Source organism: Pongo abelii, chromosome 3 (assembly GCF_028885655.2).
Source record: "Pongo abelii isolate AG06213 chromosome 3, NHGRI_mPonAbe1-v2.0_pri, whole genome shotgun sequence".
NCBI classification, from domain to species: Eukaryota; Metazoa; Chordata; class Mammalia; order Primates; family Hominidae; genus Pongo; species Pongo abelii.
Genome location: NC_071988.2, coordinates 207,565,982 through 207,583,277, shown reverse-complemented (window position 1 = coordinate 207,583,277; position 17,296 = coordinate 207,565,982). Strand labels below are relative to the sequence as shown.

General features: G+C 41.6%; 1 protein-coding gene across 7 annotated transcripts in view; it reads right to left on the bottom strand.

Annotated features, from left to right (window-relative positions):
* Positions 1–17,296, bottom strand: part of SNX25 (sorting nexin 25) — a 150,044-nt gene that overhangs the window by 60,331 nt on the left and 72,417 nt on the right. For all 7 annotated transcript variants that reach the window (XM_054554793.2, XM_024245805.3, XM_054554796.2 and 4 more), the window contains one exon: positions 16,748–16,818. In XM_054554793.2, the coding sequence (XP_054410768.1) occupies positions 16,748–16,818 (71 nt within the window). The remainder of the gene's footprint in view (positions 1–16,747; positions 16,819–17,296) is intronic.

The following is a 17,296-nucleotide window of genomic DNA, read 5'->3' as shown; positions in this document are numbered from 1 at the left end:
ATTTTTCAAGAAAACTTTTACTTTTTAAATATATATCCTTAAACTTCACAGTTTGTGTATAACGTTTAAGTTAATCTAAAAATTCTGGGACTCAAGTTGCCTCTTATTTATAAAACAAACCTAGACCTCAATTTTAACTTGTTAAAACATGTTGATAAAGAGAGAGAGATACAGGAGAAAACTGACACCCATTTACCAACCATTACATTCTTTTTACCCAAAGAGAGCTTAAAACGCCTTTCTAAAAGGACAAAACCTAGAAGAAAATTCCAAAGAGAAGTAAGAAAGAGAATAACCCTTCCCTAAAACCCAGCTGCAAGGCTGGGAAGAATGTTTTGGTGCTCCGCTTAAATGTGGCTTGCTCACGTGAATGCGTTCTGTTTGCTAATGGGCCATACAATGCCATTGTCTGATCACAAAGCTTGTTGCTAACAAATGCAACAGCAGCTTGTTGCTTAGACGGTTCTGTTTATTTTTGCCTCAGAAAGCGAATGCCACATTCAGAGCTAAATGACTAACGTGGAGCTCATGCATCCCATGTTGCTGGCATGCAAAAATCCATGTAAATCCAGTGACGCAGATGAATACATTTCTTTGTGGCCTTAAAACCCATTCATCCAAGAAATATTCACGTCAAGAAAAGCATAGGCGAGCGGGTGTGTGACAACACCCCGTGACCCAGCTCATGCCAGAGTTATGTGGTTGTTTCTCTATAGAGTGTTAAGTAGTAACACTATGCATTGTTAGAAACTGGGTTAATCAAACAACATTTAATCTAGCTTTAAAAAGAAGTGGCCAGTGAAACACCAGATGGCAGTGGATCTTTAAACTGGTGCCAAGATGAACACACACATGATGTTAGGTTAGTGCAAAAGTAATCACGGGTTTCAACATTACTTTTAATGGCAAAAAAAATGTGATTACTTTTGCATTAACCTATAATATTCCAAAGCAATTAGTTCAAATATTCACTGTTTTTCCTTCTAGATAGTCTAGGCTCTACTGAGATCACAGCAAAAGGAAATGGGTGAATTTGGGTTCGTTTGATGAAAAAGACATTTAGATTAGACATTAGGTAAACCCTTTTGGCTACAAAGACATTACAACAGACTTATGAATACCATCACTGAAACGCTTTTCGCTATAAATCCCCTGCCCGTGATATAATTCTTCCTTAAGCAAGTGAAGTGGCTTGCAGTAAAACAAAAACAGCAACATCTAACGACAACTGTTAGATGCTATTTCTAATGAGGCAGCAGAGAGCAAAGTAACTTAAAGTGCAAACTCATGACTCCAGAAATAGTACAACTGGATTAAAATGGCACCACTGTGGCTTTCAGGTATAAAAAAAGAAAAACACCAACAGTAGAATATTTTCCTTCCCTCATAACATGCTATCATGTTCCAGGGCATATCATAATGGCAGCATCCTCAGCAGACTCACTGAGGGATTTAATGGATAATACAGGGCAGGGTTTCTCAACCTCAGCACTACTGACATTTTGGGCAGGATAGTTCTTAGCTGTGGGGGGCTATACTGTGTATTGCAGGATGTTTAACAGCATCCCTGGCCTCTACCACTAGATGCCAGTAGCATCCCTTCCCCCAAAGACGACAACCAAAAATGTCTCCAGACTATTGTCACATGTCCCCTGGGGAGCAAAATTGCCACCTCCTACCCTCCATCTGGCCCCACTTAGTAGTGCTGATATAGAGGTACAACCTGCTGCTCTAACAAGGAGGTTAGAGCAAACAGAGGACAAGGCCGCACCCTCCTTCCCCTTCCCTCACTCCTCAACAGGGGCTCTCTTCTCTCCTCTGCCCAGGATGCTTAGGTCTGCTCGTGAAATGCAGGCAATTGACATATGGAATAGAGACTTCCTCCCTAGAAAATGCTGGTTCTCCAATCAACTGTATGTGCGATGACAGACTGACCAGCTTTTGAATCTTTCTTGTATATTCAAATAAAAATTTTAGGCTGGATGTGGTGGCTCATACCTGTAATACCAGCACTGTGTAGGGCTGAAGTGGGAGGATGGCTTGAGGCCAGGAGTTTAAAACCAGCCTGGGCAACACAGCAAGACTCTGTCTCTATAAAAAAAAAATTTAGGCCCGGTGTGGTGGCTCACGCCTGTAATCCCAGCACTTTGGGAGGCTGAGGCAGGCAGATCACCTGAGGCTGGGAGTTGGAGACCAGTCTGATCAACATGGAGAAACCCCTTCTCTACTAAAAATACAAAATTAGCCAGGCGTGGTGGCGCATGCCTGTAATCCCAGCTACTTGAGAGGCTGAGCCAGGAGAATTGCTTGAACCCGGGAGGTGGAGGTTGAGGTGAGCCGAGATCGTGCCATTTCACTCCAGTCTAGGCGACAAGAGCAAAACTCCATCTCAAAAAAAAAAAAAGTTTAAAAATTAGCCAGGCATGGTGGCATGCACCTGTAGTCCTAGCTACTCAGGAGGCTGAGGCAGAAGGATCACTTGAGCCCAGGAGGTTGAGGCTGCAGTGAGCCGTGATCACTAAAGCCAGGAGTTTGAGGTTACAGTGAGCTATGATCATGTCTCTATGTTCCAGCCTGGGCGACAGAGTGAGACCATGTCTCTAAAATATAAATAAGTAAACAGAAGTTTTACTAAATCCTCTTGACAGAAGGGTTCAAGAAACAGGTATATTATATTTACTTAGGGACTAGTCAAGATTCGAAGTGAGAAATGGTACTTGACCTCTTAACACAAAGCTGGCAGCAACTCTCGGTAGTTACCACTCATCACAGACTTCTTCAAAATTATCTAGAAATCACCTCAACAGTTGCTTAAGGAACTCAAAAAAATATTTGCCTTACTTTTCAACCTGAGGCTGGTATGTCCTTTTTTGAAAAGAACAAATGGGCTTCTCTTACCACACTAAACACCTGAGATTTCATAGTCTAACGTGTCACTCCACTTCAGTGGAAAGTATATTTGAGGAATAGCAGAAATTGTACAGGAGTTGGTGGCAGAATCACTCACTTTATGATGGAGAAGAGTACAGAGACACACGGACTTTGTGCAGCCCGGCCAGGGTGTGCCCACTGTGTGCCCACTGTGTGCCCTGCTTTGATTTCTTTTTTTTTTTTTTTTTTTGAGACGGAGTCTCACTCTGTCGCCCAGGCTGGAGTGCAGTGGTGCGATCTCGGCTCACTGCAATCTCCGCCTCCCAGATTCACGCCATTCTCCTGCCTCAGCCTCCTGAGTAGCTGGGACTACAGGTGCCCACCACCACACCTGGCTAATTTTTTTGTATTTTTAGTAGAGACAGGGTTTCACTGCGTAAGCCAGGATGGTCTCGATCTCCTGACCTCGTGATCCACCCACCTCGGCCTCCCAAAGTGCTGGGATTACAGGCGTGAGCCACCACGCCCGGCACCTTCCTTTAATGTCTAGGTGCTGGAACTCCTAGCACTCCCCTTGGTTTAAGGCCCTCCAACAGGCTTGCAATATGTTTTTAAAGGAATAATATGGCAATTAAATCCACATATAAAATTACAAGCAGAACCCTGTTCCCAAATCGGCACTGTGAGCTGAGCAGATTTGAGATACACCCAGAACTCAGATCTGACCCATACAATGTTTGTTGTGAGCAGGAGCCCAGGACGAAACTCAGGGGACTTGGGCTCAAGTTCTGGATTTGTGTCGGATTTGTGTGTGACTAACAAGTTCTATTCAAACCAGGTAAGTAGTTTAACATCCCTGGACATGAACTTTATTTGTATAAAATGCAGGTGTTAGAGTCTATGAGGAGTAAAGTTCTCCTGGGAGGCAGAGGGCGAGTAGAGTTGGTTATAAACTCATGAGACTATAGTGAGCGCAACAGAAATGCCCGAGCCCATAGTCCTTCAGGCAGGGAATGAGTGGGGGCCAGGTGGTGACAGTGGGGAAGGGACAGCAGGCACTGGAGGTAGTGCTGGAGGTTCAAGGACTGGGCAGGGAGGAACCCTCGCAAGAGCCCTTGGGGCAATGGCAGGGAAACAGCCTGAGAGCTGGTCGACTCTAACAGAACACCACAGACTGCGTGGCTTCCGAACAACAGACATTCACTCCACACAGCTCTGGAGGCTGGGAGTCCACAAGCAAGGTGCTGGCAGAGTCTGCGTCTCCACACCATATCCTCACGTGGCGTAGGTGCAAGGCAGTCTCTGAGGCCTCTTTTATAAGGGCACTGAGATCGTGCCATTGCACTCCAGCCTGAGTGACAGAGCGAGGCTCCATCTCAAAAAAAAAAAATTCCTAATGGAAATTGTTATGATTCTTATCAGCAAGTAACAGTGTCTATGTGTTTGTGTATGTACACATACATAGTCAACATATTCTACAGTTCTAATTGATAAATTCTAAAACTACTTAGTTACAACACTTTAAAAACTCTAATTACACTTGGGTAAGATGTACAATTTTTTAAAATGAATAAAAAGGCGAAATCTCCTCATCTGTACCCTGAGTGTATCAGTCTCAAGTGTGTACTATTTACACACAGCAGTTTCCACAGCACTCAAATCAACCTCATGTTCTTTGCTGTAGTAAGCTGAATGAACATGACTCTTGAATCACCTTAAATATGCTTGATAACATGTCAGGATTCAGAATAGCAGGGAAGAAAGCTTTAAAGGGAGATATGCTGGGCTCATTCACATCAAACTGCAGGGGAAACCTGGTTTATGTCCCATAACTACTGGAATTCCTACACTTGGCCAGCTTATTTTAATAGACCATTTCTCAACTACTCTAGCGGTTCTGTCTAGTTCTAAATAAAAAGCTACGTAGTTGGGTACTAAAAGGCAAATATGAATATATCAGTGGCTCTGTATCATCTGCAGCAGTGGTTATCAGTGTGATTCCTGGACAGGCAGCACAAGCATCATCAGGGAACCAGTCAGTAATGCAAACTCTGGGGCGCGCTCGAGATCTACGGAATCAGAAGCTTTTGGTAGGGGTTGGGGGTGAGCAATCTGCGTTTTAACAAGCTCTCCAGTGAGGCTGACGCGCACCATAGCTTGAGAACCACTGCTCTACAGCATTACGTCCAGACTTTCTAGGATAACTCCCAGGCCCTTTAGGCCTTGTCTGTTAATCGCATCTCTCCACTGCATACCAAGCACGAGCACATGATCTCATCTGACCTATCTACACGCACAAGGCTGCTTCACGACTCTCTTTCTCTATGCACGTGTGCTGCCATCAACCCATATACCCTGACAAGCCCAGAGGGAATGAATGAGAGCCTCTCGCCTTTATGACTCAACTCAGTGTTACTCTGAAAAAGAAGCCTTTCTTGACCTCTGCTCCAGGTCATCCACACTCCACACATCTGTGCCACTGCTAAATCCTGAACACGCAATTCTCATTGCATTTATCAAGTTGCATTGTCGTTTTGCATGTGTGTTGACCATGATCTTAGGGCATTGCTGTACCTAATACACAATGGCACTCAAAAAAGGTTGAGTAACTGAAAACCCACTTCTGGTGGATAAGATATCCTCCAGAGTACATTCTCTACTGCCATGAGGGGTCCTAACAGAACTCAAGAGCTCTTGTTTATCCAGCATCCAGGGAGGGAGGGCTGTGAACAATGAAGAGACGTTAGATATAGACTATAATGAATAAGGAGGAGTTATCTAGACAGAGTGATATCGAGAGTAGGGTAGCACTTCAAGAAGAAGAAACAGAATGTGCAAAGAATACAAGGCACAAGGAATCAGGGTGAGTCCAGGAAATAGAAAAGTTAATGTGGCTGGAATGCAGAGAGACAGGGTGGAAGGGCAGAAGATGAAGCGGAAAATACAGCCCGTGACCAGAGGAAGCAAGACCTTGTAGATCACATCAAGAGTCTTCATTATAAGAAAAATGGGAAGACAATGATGAGTTTTAAATACAAAGGTGACATAAGCTATGTATTTTTTTAAAAAAAATCACTATGACTTCAGTATGAAAAATATATTATTTTTTCATAGACAGAAAGAAATGTATGCTAGGAGGCCAATTAAGAAGTTACTATAGGTCAGGTGTGGTGGCTCATGCCTATAATCCGAACACTTTGGGAGGCCGAGGCGGGTGAGTCACCTGAGGTTAGGAGTTTGAGACCAGCCTGGCCAACATGGCAAAACCTCGGCTCTACTAAAAATACAAAAATTAGCCAGGTGTGGTGGTGCATGCCTGTAATCCCAGCTAGTCAGGAGGCTGAGGCAGGAGAATTGCTTGAACCCAGGAGGCAGAGGTTGCAGTGAGCCAAGATTGCGCCATTGCACTCCAGTCTGGGTGACAGAGTGAGACTCTGTCTCAAAAAAAAAAAAAAAAAAAAAAAGAAGTTACTGTAATAGTTAAGAGAGCGACTGGTGGTAAAGGATAGTGGTGCACACTGGCCGGGCACGGTGGCTCATGCCTGTAATCCTAGCACTTTGGGAGGCCGAGGCGGGTGGATCACTAGGTCAGGAGATCGAGACTATCCTGGCTAACATGGTAAAACCCCGTCTCTACTAAAAATACAAAAAATTAGCCGGGCGTGGTGGCAGGCGCCTGTAGTCCCAGCTACTCAGGAGGCTGAGGCAGGAGAATGGCGTGAACCCGGGAGGCGGAGCTTGCAGTGAGCCAAGATTACGCCACTGCACTCCAGCCTGGGCGACAGACAGCCTGCACTCAGTCTCAGAAAAAAAAAAAAAGGATACTGGTGCACAGACAGGGAACAGAGTTAAGCGACATGTAGGTGGTCCATCTGCATAATAACGGACTGGATAAAGTATACAAGGGAGAAGGAATCAACAAGGTTGACTCAGGTTTGTGACTTGTATGAATAGATGGTGTTATGGACTGAATGTGTTCCTCTAAAATTCATCTGATGAAATGTTAACTTCCAATAAGACAGTATTAGGAGGTAGGGACTTTGAAACATTTAGATGAGACGATGAAGGTAGAAGCCCTATGACGGAATTAGAGGCCTTATTCAAAGAGAAAGAGACTAGAATTCTCCTTCTCCCCGCTCCACCCTACCATGTGAGGATATAGCAAGGACGCCATCTGCAAACCAGCAAGAGGGCCCTCATCAGACACCAAATCTGCCACTACCTTGATCTTGGACCTCCCAGCCTCTAGACTGTGAGAAATCAACGTTGTTTAAGCCACCCAGTCTGTGGCATTCTGTGACAGCAGCCTGAATTGACTAAGACAGATGATGATGCCATTCACTGAGGCAAGAAATTGCAGAAGATGCCCACCTATGTGAGACTTTATGTGGACATTTTCATTTGGAGCCACTTTTGAGATATCCAAACAAAACTGTTGAGATGGCAGAGATTAAGTAGCAAGGTACAGGATCTCTGCAGAGAGAAATTTGGAGTCTTCAGCATACAGATAAGGGAAAGGATTAGAGTAGGGCAGTACTACCCAACATAACCTCTGTAATGATGGAAATATTCATAATGCATTATCCAATACGGTAGCCACATGTGGTTACTGAGTACTTGAAATGTGGCTGATGTAACTGGGGAATTAAATTTGTACTTACTTTTAATTCATTTAAATTTAAATAGTAACATGTAGCCAATGGCAATTATATTAGGCAGCATAGGTATAAAATAATTAGGTATAAAAGAGTTAGGAACAAACCCTGAAGAACTCCAACATTTAAAAGCTGAATAGAGTAAAGAAAATAAGCAGAAAAACCAACAAAAAACTAGAATAAGACAGGGAGCGTTAGCCCAGGCAAGTGGAGTTTCAAGAAGACTGAGTAGTCAACAATATCAAATGCTGCAGAAAGGTCAAAGAAGATGAACACTGAAAAAAGTTCATGGAAATTAGCCAGTTAGACTCACTAAGCTCCCCAAATTCTATGACCAACATGCAGCTGATGTAATCAGTGGGTAAATTTTAGGCCTCAGTCAAAACATGTGGCCAGGTTTGAATGATAAAACAAGGGCAGGGAAAAGAAAATTTTGTAAGCAAACTAAAAATTCAGAGACTAATTGTTTCAAACTGTTTAGTACTTGTTAAGTTTTCTGTAAAAAGCTTTCCCTCTAATTATACCTAATGTAATTTTATTGCCCATAGGACAAAGACCTGACTTAGCTGGTCTCAAAAAAAAAATTTTTTTTTAGTTCTATGATTTCATTTATTTTCCCCAGAATTAATTGTATTAAAATTAAACTAGCTGAGACACCAAAGATTTTTAAAATCATAATTAATTTCTTTAAAAGACCAAAATTCCAAAAGAAAAAGGCCATGAAGAAAAAAATCGAATAAAAATTTCCACCTTGTTAAAGAGAGTAATGTTTCTCTCTCTAAGACAAACTAATCTACTGTGAACCTAAAACGTCCAGTTTTGGGTGGATTTTCTAGAGTGTGTTGAAGCCTCAATAGCCTTATTTTGAACTGTCCTAAATATACAAAGTAAAGAGCTCTACAGGTTGTCTTATGTCATCCTGAAAAAAGGCAGTACAGTTAGCTGCTGCTGTGGTTTGAATGTTTGTGTCTCCTCCAAAATTCATGTTGAAACTTACTCCCCACAGTATTATCAGGTGGGGCCTGTAGGAGACAATGAGGCCAGGATGAAATGAAATTGGTGCCTTATAGAAGGGCTGGAGAGAACTAGCTAGGCCCTTATGTCCTTCTATCACGCGAGGACATAGCAAGCATTTGTCCCCTCCAGGAGAGGTAATAAGAAGGTGCCATTCTGGAAGCGGAGAGCAGCCCTCACCAGCCACTGAATGCCACAGGTTTGATCCTGGATTCCCAAAGTCCAGATAAGTAAGAAATAAATTTCTCTTCTTTATAGTAAATACCCAGTTTGTGGTATTTTGTTATAGCAGCAGGAATGGAGTGAGACAGTGGTTAACCCCTTAAGGTTTCAGAGGGTAAACAATCAGGTAACTTCTCCCAATCTGTTATATGGCATTTTTTCTTTAAACCCTCAAAGTATTTTCACAATTGCATATCATCTCTTACATCACAACATCAGTTATGATTCAAAAACACTTGCCAGGCCAGATGTGGTGGCTCAGATTAATTACAGCATTTTAAGAGGCCAAGGAGGGCGGATCGATTGAGCCCAGGAATTTGAGACCAGCCTGAGAAACGTGGTGAAACCCCATCTCTACAAAAAATACAAAATCTAGCTGGACGCAGTGGTGTGCACCTGTCATCCCAGCTACTCGGGAAGCTGAGGCGGGAGGATCACTTGAACCCGGGAGGTCAAGACTGCAGTGAGCCGTGACTGCACCACTGCACTTCAGTGTGGGTGACAAAGCCAGACCCTGTCTCAAAAAAAAAAAAAAAAAAAAAAGACTCACCAGAAACATCTTTATATGGAACAAAACTATATTTATATTGTGTGTATTAATATATACTACATTCACAAATAAAGTTCCCATCTCTAGGTTGAATAACTAAACATTCCTAGGATCGTCCATCTGCTCATTCTTCTTTTAAACTTCTTCAGTTTCCCACTTATAAAAAAGAATGCAGCAATAAGGAGAAAGAACATTGGAAACAAAATTACTTACAACTTACTTTTCTCTGGTTCTTTGTCTGATTTTCACTAGATCACACTACCTCCAAAATGCAAAGATCTCCGAAAACCACTCAACAATTATATTTTGGGGAGATTTTTTAATGCTAAAAATTTGGCTTTCTTTAATGACTTTTATGGGAGGGGGGAAACACATTCTTATTGAAATAAATTAAAGGGAAAGTCGATCTGAGAAACAATGACATAGGTATTTTTAATGCAGCTATCTAGAACCATTCTATAAATTAGCCTTTTATTTGCCAGCCATACATCAAAACTCGAAAGACCACAGAAACACAAAAACGACTTCCTGTAACATCCAATAAGTTACTACATACTGAGTTAAAAGAAAAAGTAAGGACAACGAGGAATGCTAAATTTGTTATTTTTTCTTAAAAAAAAAAGTATCCGCACTTAAATTATAACTTCATTATTTAAAATTGAAAGCACCTACATATGAACTTTAATGGGCAGACAGCAGATGGTATAATGAGTTAGCAGAAGTCACTTCAGATTGTAAATACATTATTCTGCTCTAATAATGCGGCAGCATCAACTTTACTGATATTTGATTTGGAAATGGCAGAAATAGAAGACTATTAACTACTGTCTCTATAATGGTAACTTCCAAATAGTTCTCCTCAGGGTTATTCTCTCTCCACAACATGAATCCCAGCTTAGAAACGCCAAACAAGGAGTTTCCTATACCCCTCTTGCCCCAAATCCAGGATGTCCAAGACCAAACCCCTACGTAACCCCTGAATCCTTCAGTATCTTCATTGAGAACCCTTTATGATTATCTAAAGATGAAAACAATTGAGTCCTAGAGAAATAAAATGACTCATGCAGATTCCATCAGGAAGCTAGCAGCACAAGAGAAGTTCTTGAACCAAGGCCCCCAGGTTCCTATGCTAGGGCTTTTTCTTTTATACCCTAAACTTGATCTCACCAACCTGCAGCAACGGGACACAACAGTAGACTAGAAGGGATGACCTCGCTGAGCAAAGTGTTTTGAGCTGCATTTATGCGTGCTTGATACTTACTCCTTTTGATCAAGGTGATTTACACTAACTGACAGCTGTTCCCTCCTCTGTAAAGTCAGCAGATCGCACCAGCACTACCATTCTCTTGGATCCTTTGTTCCATCTTCCGCGAGTCGCTAAGCAGGCTGTTGTCCTTCACGATCTTCCTTATCAATCCCTTCCTTTTCACTAGCATTATCCAGGTCCTAGATTGCAATACCTTATTCCTACTTGGTGCATCGGCCTCCTAGTTGGAATACTCCAAAGATATTTTTTAAAGTTTTCATCATTTATCTATTTTTTCATTTTCTGTTTATAAACGATCGTGTTTTACATTGTTTCTCTAACTCTGTTAGTGCTGCAATCCCTCATGGCACTATTTTGAAACGTTTTCATTACTACAAAATTATGAATATGAATATGCCTGAATCATAACCAGACCATAACAATAACGTAAATAAAAACAGAAAAAATTATTTAAAAATCACCTTTTGTCAAAAATTTTCTGTAAAATTTTAAACATCTAATAAATGACACAAAAATACTGAATACCTTTTTACAATTATTCAATAAAAAATATAATGTAAATATTACATCAAAACATCTTAGCAACATACACTGGAAAGTGACCTGCTTTCTGTCTATAGGTTTGCCTATTCTGGACATTTCATATAAATGAAATCATGCAATATGTGCCCTATTGCATCTGGCTTCTTTCACTTAGCATAAGGTTTCCTTTTTATTGTTGAATAATACTCCATTGTCTGGATATACCACATTTTGTTTACCCATTGTTGATGGTGATTTGGTTGTTTCCAATTTTTGCCTATTATAAATTATGCTACTATAAACATTCAAGTTTTTTGCGGAGATACAAATTCATTTCCCTTAGGTGTACACCTAGGAGTAGAAATGCTAGGTCACATGGTAATTCTATGTTTAAAATTTGGAGGAACTGCCAAATTGTCTTCTATTTTCCATTTCCAACAGCAATGTATAAGGTTTCCAATTTCTCCACATCCTCACCAACAGTTCTTATCTCTTTCATTTTAGCCACCCTAGAAGGCATGAAGTGACGTCTTGTGTTAGTTTCAACTGGGTTATTGCTCTTTTGATTATTGAGTTATAAGAGTTCTTTATATGTTATGGATACAACCTTTTTATCAGACACAAGATTTGCAAGTATTTTTCCTCCACTCTACAGTATTTAGCTTTTTGTGAGTTGTCTTTTCATTTTCTTGATAATGTCCCTTGACAAACATAAGTTTCATTTATTTCTTATTTTTGAGAGGGGGTCTGGCTGTGTCACCCAGGCTGGAGTGCAGTGGTATGATCACAGCTCATTGCAGCCTTGACCTCCTGGGCTCAAGAAATCCTCCCAGCTCAGCCTCCCAAGCAGCTGGGACTACAGGTGTGCACCACCACACCTGGATAATTTTAAAAAATTTTTTTGTAGAGACAAGGTCTTGCTATGTTGCCCAGGCTGGCCTCAAAACTCCTGTCCATGGCCGGGTGCAGTGGCTCACGCCTGTAATCCCAGCACTTTGGGAGGCTGAGGCAGGCAGATCACCTGAGGTCAGGAGTTCAAGACCAGCCTGGCCAACATGGTGAAACCCCACCTCTACTAAAAATACAAAAAAAATTAGCCGGGTATGGTGGTGGGTGCCTGTAATCCAAGCTACTTGGGAGGCTGAGGCAGGAGAATCGCTTGAACCTGGGAGGTGGAAGTTGCAGTGAGGCGAGATTGTGTCATTGCCCTCCAGCCTGGGTGACAAGAGCAAAACTCTGTCTGAAACAAACAAACAAACTCCTGTCCTCAAGTAATCCTCCCTCCTCGGTCCCGGCAAAGTGCTGGGATTATAGGAAGAGTCACTACACTCAGCCAAGTTTTTCACTTTTAATGAAGTCCAATTTACTTTTTTCCCCTCGTCACTGCTTCCCTTCATTCTTACTAGACCCGCAGCATTTGCCAGAGCACTGATTCCATGGAACCTGTCTTTTTCTGGACATGAAGGCATGTGGTGGCTGGAATTACCTATACAGTTCCAGCTAGTCTACTTTTTACCAAAGCGTTTTTTTCTAACTTTGAACCCTATTATAGTCTTAAAAGAGACTAATGTAGCAAAAGCTAAATACTGATACCAGAATTAACCTAAAAGGAGAAAAGGCAGAAAATCTTAATGTGGTCAGAAAGCTTGCTGAAAAGAGATATTTCTAGCATTTTCACACACAAAAAAGGGAACTAAATGCTGTACTTGAACTTACCCAGTTATAACGCAGTGGGTTGAATTGTGTTCCCAAAAAGATATGTTGAAGTCCTAACCCCCCCATACCTACTAAAGTGATCTTATTCGGAAATGGGATCTTTGTCGATGTGATCAAGTTAAGATAAAGTCATGCTTAATCAGGGTGAGCCCCAATCCAATATGATTAGTGCCCCTGTTGAGAAAAGAGAGATGCAAAACAGAGAAGAATATCACGTGACAACTGAGGCAGGGACTGGAGTGACATATCTCCAGGCCAGGGAACACCAAGGATTGCCAGCAACATGGAAAGCTAAGACACAGACGTGGAAGAGGCTCCCCTAGCGCGTTCAGAAGCAGCGTGGCCCTGCCAAAGCCTTGATTTTAGACTTCCTGCCTCCAAAACTGTGAGAAAATACATTTTTGTTGTTTGTGCCAGACAGTTTGTGGTACTTTGCTATGGCAGCTCTAGGAATTGAGACTGAAGAACCTTTTAAATATTGTATGATTCTACTTATATGAGGTACATAGACTTGTCAAACTCAGAGAGACAGAAAGTAGAATGGTGGTTGCCATGGGCTGAGGGAAGTGGGGAAGGTGGAGTTATTGTTTAATGGGTACGAAATTTCAGTTTGGGAAGATGAAAAGTTCTGGAGATGGGTGGTAATGATGGCTACAGAACAGTATGAATATAATTAATGCCACAGAACTGTACACTTAAAAATGGTAAATTTTGTTACGTATATTTCACCACAATTAACCCTCTTCTCCCCAAAAGAAACATCTTTTTTCTAAGGAATGTGAGCTCCTTTAAATGATCAGGGCCAGAAAGGCATTTAGAATGTAACAGAGGTCACGTCACACTTCCCCATGAGCTACATAATTACTTCTTGAAGCCACTTCTATTCAGGCTCTAGACTAATGCCAAGTAGCCATAAAATGTCATACACATTACAGTTTAACTGTGTACAGCCAAGCACTAACCATTGTTACTTCTGTAAACCCATGAGAATTCCTGACAACGTTTGTAACTGCCCCCTTTCCTGATTTGTCTTTTTTCTTTAAAAACTTGAGCCTCTGTTTTGTTCTCTGCAGCACTCAAGGCAACCTGGCAGTGTGTCCCTGGCTGTAGTCCTCAACTTCTGCACTTGAATAAATTCTCTTTAAACTAGATTCTGACCTTTTTGATCATTTTAGGCAGAGAGAAACTAATACTTAAAATAAACCAAACACTTCAGTTATAATTAAAATTCAACCAGAATACACTGTATTAAGAGTAAATTCTTGCCAGTTACTTTGTCCTTATATATTAACATGTACACACATTCTCATGCTAAAATTTCATATTAAGCACAAAGCATGTAAGAGTTTATCTAAGCAGTTTAATTTTGCAAAAAGCAGGAAGATTAAAATCCACTGGAGCATTATACTATGCAGACATAGAGGCTGGAGGTGACAATCACTGCTAACCAGTAACCTCAGAGAAGCAATGAGACCAGTCTCCAGTGTTTTCTGTCCCAGGCAAAATGGCTCCAAGGCCCCAAGAGTGCTTAGTTTGTTTGTCTTTTCCTCAGTGCTTAAACAACAGAAGGAAGCCAGGATACCCAAAAGAGTTGCAAGGACAGCTTAGATGGAAAACACAGACACTAAAGAACCAAGCGTCACTGAGAATGTCTATAACATAACTGTTATGGGCTGAATCGTGTCCTTCCCGCACTTCCAAAACAAATTCAGATGCTGAAGTCCTAACGCCAAGTACCTTAGGATGTGACCGTATTTGGAGACATGGCCTTTGCCAAGTCAATCAAGTTAAAATGAAGTCATTAGGTGGGCCCCAATGCAGTATGACTGGCATCCTTGTAAGAACAGAAAATGTAGACATGAAGGAAAGACAGGTACAAAAGAAGGACAATGTGAAGACACAGGGAGAAGATGGCCTTCTGCAGACAGGGAGAGGCCTGGAGTAGGTCGTTCCTCGCCGCTCTCAGAAGGAACTACCTTGCTGACACCTTGGTCTTGGGCTTCCAGCCTCCAGAATTGTTAGAAAATTAATTTCTGTTGTTTAAACCACCCAGCTTGCACTTTTTAATGGTAGCCCTAGCAAACTAATGGAATAAAAAAATAAGAAAGGTATTTTGCTGACTGAACTCAAAGACGGGCACTAAAAAAGATTACAGTGGCAAAGCGGCACGCCTCTCCAGTGTTCTCTTTCAAACAACTATCCATCTGTCTGGAAGTGAAGCATCTTCTCTGCAAGAACAGTGATAAAAAGGAGAGGAACAGAGTCCACACTGTTGTAGGAATTCATCAGATCAAGTCTCCTTAGCTCAAAAGCCCATTTAAAGATGTCCTCATTCAGAGTAAAATCCCAAGTCCCTGCAGTACCAGTCGGGCCTTTGTGATCGGGTTCCCTGCCGCCTTTCTGAGCTGGTGTTTGGCTTCTCTCCCTTTCTTCAGCCCCATCCGTTTCCGCAAATCCTGCAAGTTTCTGCATCAGGATTTGGCACCTGCCCTTCTCCAGATACCCCCAGGCTTCCAGATGACTGCTCAAAGCCCACCATCTGAGTGAGGTCTTCCCCAACTCACTAACTGAATGCAGAATTAGCCTCCCCTGCAGCAGAACCAGCAGTCCCTACCAGGGCTCCCCGCATCCCAACTTTGTTTTTCTCTGAGGAACATGTGACCATCTGAAATAACATGTATTTTTTTGTTGATTGTCTCACTGCCTCCCAGCCTAGTTTAGGGAATCGAAATGCAGAGGTTTTGTTTACTACTGTGTCATTATCACTCAGTAGGTGCTCAGTAAACACTGCTGAAAGGACATATTTGCACAGGCTTCATTACAGGCTGAGCTGAGGAATCAGTGCCTCTTCATAGTCTATACCTACATTTGCTTTATACTTGCTCCTACCTTCTGTCAGGCTCAGGGAGGCAAGTCCAGGTCCAAGTCCCCAGCCCAAGTTTCCTTTGCCTCTGTGTGCTCACGAGAAACCTGAAAGCATGCTTTAATGTCTCTGGCCCAACTCTTCCCCGTTCTTTTAGCACTCTACTCCCTCTCCTTGGTGGAGACTTGAGCAGGCCTAGAGGTTTTTGTGGAATGTCTGTTCTCCAAGGTGAAAGCAGCATTTGCTGCCTCTGAGCTGCAAAGCAAGACCTGCTCTGCACTCCAGATTTTAACATATTCTCTACCTTTGTATATGCAAGGGGGAATATTCTAGCATCAGGCAAACTACAAGACAGTTGAGAGCCATCCTCACACCTTAATTATTCTTCGGTATCATGCCTGGGAAAGAATCTTACTTCACTGGAAGAGAAACAAACAGGAAGAAAAAGATAGAGCTATATATATATATACACACACATATATATACACATATGCATATATGTGTATATATATACCACCCCCTCTCCCCGCCCCCCAACAAAACCTACAACACAAGAATGGAAAGACAGAAAAAGCTATTAGCAATCCAACGCTTAAATAAAGGAAAAAGATTTTATAATTCCTTAAAAAAAATGCTTAAAAAAGGAAAATAAGGACAAGATTAAGTAAATTATGAAACCTCAACCTATTGGAGTCATTTAAATGACCATCAAGATTATGTTTCAAGATAGAAATATTAAATTTCAATATGTGAAAAAAATTATGTAATCATGTTTAGTTTAAAAACAGAACAGAAACATTATATACTGAATGATTTTAACCTTCTAAAAATTATGACTGCAGCTGAATAAAGTTTATACGGGAATACAGAAATACAGACAAAAGTTGTTGTTAGGATGAAATTATATTTACTTCTCTAATACTGTAATAGTATTGTTTTAATAAATTGAAATATTTAAATGTAAGCCAGAAAAGCTCCTATTTGCCAAAGATCTGACAGGTGGGAGAAGCCCGGGGACCAAGCTGACCTTTCAGATGTGGAACTGAAGAAAACAAACCAGCTCTTACCTTTGTGCCTCTTCAGTTGGGGAAAGCTGCTAATTGTAGTCGCCTGGATTATTTCCACTACAATTTGATACCTGATTTTTAAAAAGAGAAAAGAAAAAGACTTAAGAGGAAGAAAATACTATTTTCAGAAATAACTTTAGACTGTATTTATACTAAACAAATGGAACACACGAGCTGTGAATCCTGCCCAAGGCTCAATAAAATAATCCGACATGGACTGAGCATCTACAATAGGCCGGGCCCCATGCCACGTGCTAGTCACTTCTGAGGCCCTCATGTAAACATCGCGAACCTCCTCACCTCCACTCTGTTCCCTATACCAGAAGCATAACTACCTGTAGAAACTCTGAGGTTATGCTCAGCCTCCCTCTCCTCCATAATCCTAGGTGAGCAGAGCTAGCTGATTCTACTTCTTACATTGGCACTGTCTAATAAGGTGATCATGAGCTACATGTGGCTATCCAATTAAATTAATAAACGTTTAGTTCCTCAATCACACTAGCCACATTTCAGATGCTCCACAGTACCTGTGGCTTGTGGACCACACTG